Raw genomic sequence first — 11,142 nt, 5'->3', positions numbered from 1 at the left:
CAGATGCTGGCGGCCTGCTGGACCTGGATAGACTTGAGCCCATAAGAGAAGCCCCACATGGATGTTTTACTCATTGACAAAAACAAATGGGAAGAGAGCCTACATTTTTTTTCACCTATCTTATTGTGACCTTTTATAATATAACAGAAAATATATTAAATAAGACTGAATAATTAGGGTTGTGTTGTGTGTCAGGAATCCTAAAATGTGCCTCCAGATATCAATATACATTAGATATTCTGTTGTTTTTATGATTTATAGAAGAAGGAGGGATTATCTGTTTGCTATGTAGAATATTTACACTTAATTAATGACAGCATTTATTATTATTATATTTACAATTAATATACTTAAACAAAAGGAAGACAAAAAAACTAATTAGAAAACATAACTAAGCTAAATTTACAGAGAACATTGTCTGAATTACACGTTGGATGTTCAATAGTGTCTAAACTGAATAAAGATTGTACTTTCATAAATTTTACTGGTCTCCCTGTGAAATTTAAACAAAGGGCTTTGTGGCATAAAAAGGCAAGTAGCCATCTTGTTACTAACTTCAAGAGAGTCCAAAGACTTCTCACTTTGGATTCAGAATCAATAAACATGTTTGAAGAATAAGTGAGAGAAGCTGAGTGACTCTGACTTGCTTCGACTTCTTCTTGGTGTGTCTGTCGTACCGTTTCTCTCTCTACTTTTGGTCTCAAAACTCAGCAGCTCACATGGAACTGGAGGTCCCATGTTGATAATGAATGAGTCATCATGTGGAGCTGATCAACCAATGGGATCCAGATTTTGGGAAACATCTGACCCTGGCACTAGTCAGCCACAAAGATAAGTTGGCGGTTAGAGTTGGTTGTGGGTAAATTGGTCAAATCTGAGCTCTGGGAAATTGCTGGATGCATCTCCACTTATTTATGCATAACTTATGTTTCCCAACAAATGTTAGCATAACTGATTATTATCATAGAAAGGAAAGAGGCTAAAAGGTGAGCTTAATAAGGTTTGTCAACAAATTAGAGTTAAGACATTTTGTTAAAATATTTCCACTCCTTTGAAAGAAATGCAACTTTTATGTTCAGAAGCTCATTTCAGTTCATTCAGCACATAAATAACTGAAATGGAGAAATTTAAACTGTGCTTGAATTAGATTTAAATGCCTGACAAACTAATTATAATGGGTTTACGGAAATGTAAAACCAAGAAAAAAATTGATCACACAGATTTGAAGTCAACCAAGAACTCCTAAATATGTTATTTGAAAGTTGAAGGCTATTCATTTGTGCATAAAATGTTCATGAATTAATATGTTTATGTAATCACCCCTTTGCGAGTTGAATGCTCCGTTCTACTTGGCATGTTGTTATCGCCCGCTATCTACTTGAGTTTACTGATGAATGAAAGGTCTAGTGAGAAGGTCAGGTGAAACTTATTTCATAACCCGTGTCATATTTGTGTGGGTCATAAGGCCAAAAACAGCGGATCTAAATATGGTCACGAAGTCGGGTTGTATACCCAACACAGGTTGGCTTACGCCCATGTACACATAGTCCTGGTTAAACACACTGCAGCGCAACGGATCAAACGTGTGAAAGGCATATAACGATGTCTGAAAACTGACAAGACATGATATTGTGCAACTGATGTGAACTCTCTCAAAGAAATTCAGAGAGCTAGAAGGGAAATTTGCTCTGTCCAGCGAGTTCCTATGTCTGTCCCAGAGGAACGTATCTTAAATAAAGGCAGGCATTCTGATCAGAAATGTAAATTACCTCAACTGAATTAATCTAATGGGGAGGGACAGCTCTGATTTTGATGGTTATGGCAGTAGTTCTCCGACAGAACCACATTGTCTCTAAAAAGTAGAGACGATACCCTGAGGTACCCAAACCAGACACCTAGCTACAGCAATGCTGTGTTGGACTCCTCTGCAGAGTCCAACTTGTACCAAAAACATGTCTGAATTTCACTCACAGCTCTTGCTGTGGTTATACAATATCCAAAATCCAATCAACAAACATTGCTTTATGCAGAGCCTTTCCTTTAAACATAATACAGTACTACTTCACAATACCGATCACAGATTAGAGAGATTTTCAGAACAGAAATAACTTTATGCGTTTAGATCTCTCTAATCACCTTACAGATGCTGGCAGGGATTTAAAAAACAATTGCTTCAGAGAAATAGCTTAGGTATTCTCAACATTAAGCTTTAGCTTGGCCCTGTTGTAACTGATATACAATGCAATGGTAAAAATGATGTTGTAGCAAGTGGAATTTAATCAGCAGGTTGTTGATAATAGGTTGACGCTCCTGTGACACACCTAATTCTGTTGTATGCAATTCAACAAAAGCCTGTTAACCAGTCATAATTAAAATCAGGTGTTCTGAAGCAGGGCACCACCTAAAGCATTAAAGGGAAGGTGCCTTGAATTCCAGAGTTGGGAAACACTGACTTCGGTCAAGCATGAATACTCATTGGTCCAGTCAGTCCAGACCAGAATTTTCCATCCAGTCTGATGGCATCTGAGCAACTAAGCAAAGAAAAATACGGAGGAATGTCAGTCTTTAAATCTATAGAAATCCCAAATGACTTGAAATTTAAAAATTAAGTATTAAGATGGCCATATAAAGCATTGACTAAGAGAACTCAATTATTTTATAGATTTTAATTAGAAATAAATGGAAATCTTTCTAAATTCTGTCCACCACATAAAATCTTCCGAGGTTGAAAAATCACATCGAGCAAAGTCTATAAGTAGTCAGCTATTAATAGCACTGCTTCAGGCTATTGGCCTCTAGCTGCGGGGGTTTCACATGCTTCGAATACTAGACAAAGAAGATCTTCGCTTCTCGGTTTACCCGCTGCAACCTCTACCTTACTGGGCTTTTAGCCAGAAATGGCCAGAAAACAATGTGGTCCACTCACTCATCTGCTGGAATAACTGTGCGACAAAACAGTTTGTACTCACAGGCAAATGAACAACATAGCCATAAGTGCAGCAAGCTTCTTTTCAACTGTCCGATGATGGAATGGCGGCTCTACCTGATCTCTTTGCCAGTGACAGTAGACCAGTAGCTCTGTGTTTCTTTGTTCATGTCTCTTTGCACAGATTTCATTAACAACCTTATAATGACCAAACACACAGAACAAAAAAAAAGAGACAAAAATAGCATTTTGCCTACAGGTGTTTCTGTTTTTATTAACAGTATTTACATTTATTTCAGTCAAAGTGTAGCTATAAAAATAACATTTTACATACTGCATGAGTTAGATAAACACAATAAAAACTACTGTGAACACATCTGGACCCTCGGCAGTCTCATTTGGCACTGTGCGAAGAACTGGCCTATTAAAACCACAAACAATGCACCCACTGGGGCTTAATAACACTCATTTACAATGACTTCGTCTTCAAGATGCTAGCTTTGAGACAAGGCGCGCAAATACTCTGATGGACTGACAGCAAACTTGGGCCCAGTGGGGCTGCAGCTTGTTGAAAATTATGCCCTTTTTCTTTGTATTTCTTACAAATAATGCACAAAACAGGAGGACTAAATTCAGCCTGGTCCAGAAAACTGAGCACAAGATCATTTTTTTTTTTTTTTTTACATTTGCAAAGGCTGAAATACAAAGTCTATCAGAAAATTCATGCAAAAAAAAAAAAAGAACTCCAGAGTCTAGCATTTGCTCAAAATTCCCAAACCAAACACAATTACAGTACCATCAAATGTAAGGTGCAAATATCAGTTGTGATCGTTCAAGTATTTAAACAAAACGCGCCTTTGGGAGGATTTGATACTATAAGGCATAGATGAACATCAGATTTCACTGTTATGTAAAAGCCTCTACATCTGACTCAAAACTGCTGGATCACTTTCAACTTCCTCTGTCCACTCTTATTCTCGACTTCTCTCTCATTTTCTGACACCCAATAACGGGCTGGGTGCCCTCCTCCGTCTCCCCCCACCTGCACATGGTTCCACCTTTTACCACTTGATGCCAAGTCTCATTTCAGCAGCACTTGGGCTGCTTCCCCAGGTCTCAATGGTAACTTTATTTAAATGTCCTGTTAGTAGCAGTTCCGAGGTTGTCTAATTTTCTATTACAGAAACCAAAATGAATGACAGAAGCTGGAAATTACATGCTACTGATGACGTCGGCTGAAATCTGCTCTGGTTCTGGGAGGTGTGAGAAGCTCATCTGCCATGATCCCATGGGAATACTAGGACATGGTTCATGGAGAATCCATGCCTTGTAGTCTTAAAGCAGCGGTTGCACCCGAAGGTCTCACTAGGCCACCTTGTATTTGCGCAGATCTAAGGGTTCTTTACTGGGCACGCACCAGTCATCAGCCTCCTGGCACACTTTGTAGTTCTTCAGAGCAGTTTTGTTGTACACTGGCAACCTTTCGATAGAGTCCGTGGAAAGAGCCTAGACGGACATATCAGAAAAACAAATTTACTAAATCAAAAGGAAGTTCACACCCGATTGTTTTGTGCCACAGTTCTATGTACAAAGTAGCTCACCTTCAAGTAGATGACAGCATCTGTGCCGAAACCCTCCATCGAGTAAAGCTGCAGATCCCCCTGGAAATACTTAGCGTAGAGACGAGAAATGGGAAGGCCGTAGCCAAATCCAGCCTGTAGAGAAAAGGGAAAGGCTTAAAATTTGTAGCACCTCATTTCAGAATCGCTTTTGTTGACTAGAGAGATAACGTCATAAAAAATGAGGTGAAAAATGCAATCACTACAGAGCAAAGTCTAAATAAAAGACTAAAAACATTTTTGAGAAGTACAAAGGCTGAGAGAATCTGTACATCTAAACCAAACCCTCCTTACCAAGGGTGCACTGGAGTGGTCGCTGATCTGTGGGGCAGGAGCAGTGGAGTACATGTAGCTGAAAAGGTTCTCGATCTTGCGAAACGGAACGCCGCCGCCTCTGTCGCTCACCTACAGGGGAACAGACAGAGCAACAGAAGACATGAGTGCTGACAGGAGATGAGAGCCCTGAAGAAGCCATCGCTGCCGTTACATGCACTATGTTTTAAAACAGAAAGTAGACCTGGCTCAGTGCTTATGGCTTTGAAATTTTTTCTTTTCGAGATGAAGTCATTATAGCTATTGTTGGTATTAGTTCAGTCTACCCTTTATTTCTCTTTCACAGCAAAGATACCCCTGATTCTGTTTGTTCAACTGGGCCAGTTGTAGCCAGATGACAGCAGGTGAAACCTGACGTTTCACTTGCTGATCCCTGTGAAAAGTTGGCTTGACAGTAAAAGCCTGATTCATATGGACTTATCTTATCGGAGAGATTACAGAAAGCGCTGTGCTGAAACGAGGACTCAATCGTTACATAAGTGGGACAGATCAAACATTCAGAGATCAAAAACAACTTCTGCTGGGAAATATTGGCTTCATTTAAAACTGAGAAGTTCACACAATGAAAGACAAAACTGATCAATTATTCACATTCAGATTTCTTCAGCGCAAAAATCCTTTGTACTACTATGTAAAACACAGAGAGGAGATAAAGATTTGGTGTCTTCCTGCTCCAAAATAAAAGGTCTTATTTGACCATGAAGCATATTCTTTACTGCACTTAGAAGTTGTAAAACTATTTGCATTCATCTTATTGAAGTAACCGCTGTAAATAGAAATGCAATTGTCCTGCACTTTAAACTTTGTCTCACCTTGATTGACATGTCCTCTCCACCGAGAGACACCATGACTTTAATGGGTGGGAGGCTGTTGCTGTTTTCATGAGTCTCAATGGTAGCTCTCATAGCATTCTACAAGAGGAAAAAACAGAAACTTTGATTTTTTTTTTTTTTTTTTTGATTGTTGTTAATTTTAGGCATATGCATGAATTAGAAGGCAGCATCTCCTACCTTGAAAAGCTCAAACAACATGTGGTAAAGGTGGGAGGGCACGTAAACGATGCTTATGGGGTGACTCTTCGTCTTGTCTGTGCAAAAGAAGAATAAAAATAATATGTACAGAGATCAGCTCTTCATTCATAATCTGCTACACACAGCTTCTAAGAAAACTTTTGCATAGCACCGAATCGTTAAAGTATATGAAACAAATCAAAGGAAAACTTACGGTTCATTTCTTGCAGAACCAAATCAGGAGAGCGGAGGTAATACTGGTCACACAACATCTTAGCACTGAGGAAGGCATCTGATGATAATGAAAAGGAACTTAATTTTAATTGCAGACAAAACAAAACACATTGTTTTTAAAGTGGCTGGAACATAATTTCAGCTACTTTAAAACCCATAAAGTAGCTTAAAAACAACAATGATTGCTATAAACTGTGGCCAGTTTAAGTATTTTGAGGCCTTAACTCAAGTTCAGACTCACCTTGGACTACATCTCCTACGTTGCATTGAGGGTCAATGCTTCCTATTGTGTTTGGGTGGACTGGGTTAGTGGTGCCATCAAACACAAGAGCTGCAGAAAACAAGAGAATAAGGGAAAATCAGAACTTCTTCACATTTTCTATTTCACCTACAAAGTTTTTGCAAGAAAAAAAGTTTTTAAATGTGTGAATGTCTTTTGCACAAAGACTCTTAGGCTTGGTCTTGCCTGTACAAAAGAAGAGTAAAAATAGCATTAAGTGATTTCCATGCAGTCATTCTGCTCTCCTCTTAGTTTGGAAAAACAAAATGTTACGAAAGACGTATAGGGCATTAAAAGTTGCCCGACACGACTGGTTCGATAGGGACGAGGTTATATAACTCTTGACGTTTCCCCTTCATGCAACAGCAGTTTTGAAACATTTCGCTTTGGATCAACGATAGTGTATGCTTCAGCAGTTTGTGTTTCGACATCGTGGATTATCCAGACACTCTGTGACAAACAAAACTAGACTGTGCAGGATTGTACCAGATGAAAAGGGGAAAAAAAACAGACACTCTTCATTCCATCTCTTATCTCCTTCTGCACCAGTTGTGCGGGTTTTACTGCACATACAAATTCAGCTGCAGCACAAATGCATATGGGCCTGAAAAATGTCAGCAGCTAAGCAGAGATAGGCTATCTGCGCTTATTAATGAAGAACATGCTGACGTATCAGTGGCCTTAACTGCTTTTTTCCTTTCTTTTGGCTCTTATCAATTGTGGGGTGTGAAGTTTGGAATAGACTTGTGTAAACTTAAATATGGGAATGTGTGTTCCCAATCCAAATGAGATAAGAAGCTAAACTCTCCCTTTGCTGTTATATCTACCCAATAATTCAATATTCATAGAAACAAATGCAACAAGGAATTATTGTCAGGACAAAACTGACATTTTAAAAACCTAGCTCAATAAATCTGTCCTCTGCTGAACTGTGGCATCCAAGTAAGGTCAATGCTGACTGAAAGAAAAATTAGGTAGGAACTTCTGTTACACTCGTTGTCTAAATCACCTCAGATTATAACTGTAATGGACATTTTTCTATATTTGCCTTTAACGTGAATGATTAGGTTGTTCATCAGGTAGGTGACAAATGAAAATTGGAACATGTCTCTCCAATTCTCTAACAAATATCTACAAAAAAAAATGCTTTGGCATAAAATAATAACAGTAATGAAAGTAACCCAACAACGAAAAATATGACAAAAAATTTAAAGAAACAAAACACAAAAAAACTAAATATAGCTGAATTTTGAAGCTGGTTGTGGGCTTACTGTGTTGGTTGATCAACATTCGTATGGAGATGCGGCTCAAGTAGAAGCGATCCAGAAAATACTGGATGTTCTGGTTGGTGACCACATCCTGGGGAAAAACCTCCTTGTATTCGATGACCCCCTGCGCCATGGTCGGCACCACGTCGTTGTGTCTGTTTCTGATGGTAACCAGGGCATCGACAAACCTGGGGAGAAAGTATACTCCTTCAGCTGTCGGGCTTTTAGCATCCTCCAGAAACAGATGCATTAATTTGGAAATTAGTCTTTACAAGAACGAAAGCCTTACTCTGCAAGCACTCTGTGGTCATCTGGATTCTTGTCTAGGAAGTCAAGGATCTCCACTAAACTCTGACTATACCTGAAAAAAAAAAAACAAACAAACAAACCCGTGAACAAACATAGGAGGCAGAGTAAGGCTGAAGGAAATGAAAGTTCATGAAGGAAGCAAAAATAGTGCAGTGAGAAAAACACAGGTCACATGGGCCTGTGACGGGGAAACTGGGCTAAAGTTCACAGCTCACAGCCACTCCCCACATCCTCCGCTCTGAGCAAGTTGGAGAGAGCACAACTCGGTCACAGGGCTTTGTTGTAATTCAGCGTGTTACGCAACTAATGAGGGCGGATCAACCGCCCCAGGTTGTGGTAAACAACAGCCTCTGTGATTGTAATGAAACTTGGCCACAAGAAAGGCGACATTTCAGCCTGAAGATAAAACCCAGGTCAATGAAAATCAATAGGCCGTCTCCTGGATAAACAACTCACCATCTCTGCACCATTTGAACTGAGGGAGTAGTGAGCAGCTTGTCTGGCAGGAGGTTGATCTCCTTCATGATGTTGGAGAGTCTCACCGGGAGCTCCTGCCTCAAAAAGACAAAGGATGTCTTTTCACAGGCATTGATTGAACCTGAAAGTTAGGGGTAAACGGAGACAAAACAATTCAGATTTTTCTCACACAAACACAAAGTTTTAATTATTCCTTGCTGTTCTACGTTTTGAAAGGTTTCGAAGGGTTTGAGCAAGCACATCCATCAGAAATTTTATTTTGAATTACTTGAGAGCTTTTTGAATAAATAAAGTAAAACATGATGCATCTTTAAAAAAGACCCATTTGCAGGTTAGAAGTTGTTTCTGTGAACAATTATAGAGCCAGATAAGTACTGATAGACATAAAAAAATGTATCTGATGATAGATAATGGTCTGAGAGAGAAAAAAAACAATAGCTTCAGCAAAAATAAAATATTTTTTCTGTTTCACTTTAAGTTGCCAAGTTCTTCAGGGCTTAAACCATCTGAGCAAGCATATCAACCTAGCTTTAAAGTTTGGCTTATTTGAGTACATTTATCTTTTCATTAAAGTACAACTATTCCTTCATATAATTTTTTTTTGTTTTGTTTTGTTTTTTGTTTTTTTGTGTGACCAGGTAAGAGGCTAAATGGTGCAGCCTGAGTTTGCAGCAGATCTGATGCAACACTGAGCGCCTGTGAATATCACATCACAGCAGGCCCGTGCGCAGCAGATGCACGCTTTGAAATTCACAGTTATAACCCACAGCATGAACGAGTGTTGCAGAATTGAGCTTTGATTTAAAACAAAGCTTTGCTGAACGTGGGAAAAATCAAATTGGAGCTCAACTCACCGAAATCGATGAACTGCTTCATGGAGAGCGGAGACGGAGAGAATTTGGAGAAATGCTCGATGTGCTTCGGCGCGCTAGCCAACGCGGCGTTTTTCATTATAAAGCGGACAAACTTCATGATGGCTTGTCAGATTATTCCTTTTTTTTCCTTCTAGGTCCAGTACGTGTCAACAATAATGCCGAAGGGAGGCTCTGCCCCCCGTTTTCTCTGAGTGGGATGGTTTCTAGCTGCTACGGCTTGCGGCAGGAAAGAAAATACTGATCCTCGACCAATCAGATGATAGGAATTTTATTTACCCTCCGGAGTGACCAATCGGAGCTCGCTAGAGGGCGTGGCTAGTTTGGACCCTCCCAGAAAGGAAACGCTTCCAGAACAGTTGAAGCAACGGCTCAAGTAAACATACGTGCTGTTTGGCAGCCCCACTTCATTCCACGAATCACCTACAGTAACTTTGGTGGGGGTGTAAATATCAGATAGATATCAAGTGGGTTACTTAGAGTTTATATAAGGTTAGAATTTACTTTTGACTGTAAATCCAAACAATTAACTTTAATATGAGACATTCAATGTGAGTGTGACTAAGGGTTTCAACATGCATTTGTATTTATGCCTGAGCCTTGACTTGGGCCCTGCAGGGAAATTTACCTTTATTATGTTTAAAGTCTCTAACAAGTTTTTTTTTTTTCTCACATCAGTTCTGACCAGATTCCCTGCTGAACAGAAAACATTCCTACAGCACTACCATGTTTCATAATAGAGATGGTGTGCTAAGGATGATGTACAAGGTTAGTTTTCCATCACACAAAGTGTTTTGCATTAACACCAAGTTCAGTTTTGGTGTAATCTGACTGGAGCACTTTCTTCTACGTTTATTGGGTGAACTATGTGGCTTGTGTCAAATTGCAATCATGACCAAAGATTTCTTTTAGAAATTGCTGCCCTCTTAACACACTCTTAACACACCTACATAAACACCTGTTTTGTGTGTACAACAGGATTCATTCATCCATCCGTCTGTCCGTCTGTCTGTCCATTCATCTATGCTTTTTAGTATACTGTGTATAATCAGTAATCAAATGAACTGTTTATCAGCTTTTACACCCATTCATTAGGATCCCATGTGAATCAGATTTCTTCACTGAAAGATAAAATTTCCAACCTTCTCCTTAATCTTCATGATGACACAGTCTGGTCCACTGCTACTTGTTTACGCCCTCCCAGTTCCCAGACTGAATGATTCTCTGGAAGCCCGCCATGTACAGTTTTGAATAGAAATGCCTTCATCAGGGAACTGGCTGTCCTAATCAAATATCTTGTTACATAACCAGCGACTGCGTCAGCACCTCTGGGATTGTCTCTAGAAAGCCAGCACGAGTGAGCTTTAAGTCAGAACATATTTTACTTTGTGCACTTTATTGTTTTGAAAACCATAAAAGACAAAATGATTTAACAGTGAATAGTCAGATGTTTGTACATGAAGATAAAGATGAGATATTATTGTAGTTTTCACTCCTCGTATGAGCATGAAATATGATCCCTGCTGAGCATGATCATCACATGTACACGTCGGGGTTGGTTGTTTTTGTTTTTGATGCTCTAATCCCAGTGTCTTCCAGATCATTTTACATGTTGTCACCTTACAGGCACAAACATAGGAAGGATTTCAGAACAGATTCTGTAAACATATCAGGCTAAAATTGGATTGTTTGGACCGACAAACGTCTGTAAAAGGAAAGTAGAGCTTGGACTCAAAAACAAAAAATTTTTTACCTTGGACTTAGAAAAGAACTAAATAACTAATATGCCCACTACCAAAGTTCCCATTGGCTTT

At 39.3% G+C, this 11,142-nt stretch overlaps 1 protein-coding gene across 1 annotated transcript; it reads right to left on the bottom strand.

Annotated features, from left to right (window-relative positions):
- Nucleotides 1-3,168: 3,168 nt before the first annotated feature.
- On the bottom strand, nucleotides 3,169-9,553 carry pdk2a (pyruvate dehydrogenase kinase 2a). Its single transcript, XM_055043042.1, has 11 exons — nucleotides 9,311-9,553; nucleotides 8,436-8,577; nucleotides 7,960-8,031; nucleotides 7,674-7,858; nucleotides 6,364-6,453; nucleotides 6,103-6,180; nucleotides 5,889-5,965; nucleotides 5,691-5,789; nucleotides 4,840-4,950; nucleotides 4,528-4,641; nucleotides 3,169-4,432 (listed from the first exon to the last, which is right to left on the bottom strand). Exons 1-11 carry the CDS (start codon nucleotides 9,426-9,428, stop codon nucleotides 4,292-4,294), a joined length of 1,227 nt encoding a protein of 408 aa, XP_054899017.1. The 5' UTR covers nucleotides 9,429-9,553; the 3' UTR covers nucleotides 3,169-4,291.
- Between the last annotated feature and the right edge of the window lie 1,589 nt (nucleotides 9,554-11,142).

The sequence above is a fragment of the Poeciliopsis prolifica genome, unplaced genomic scaffold, assembly GCF_027474105.1.
Source record: "Poeciliopsis prolifica strain line A6 unplaced genomic scaffold, Auburn_PproV2 SCAFFOLD018, whole genome shotgun sequence".
Classification (NCBI taxonomy): Eukaryota; Metazoa; Chordata; class Actinopteri; order Cyprinodontiformes; family Poeciliidae; genus Poeciliopsis; species Poeciliopsis prolifica.
Note: the sequence above shows the minus strand (reverse complement) of the source record. Positions and strands in the feature narration are given on the sequence as shown.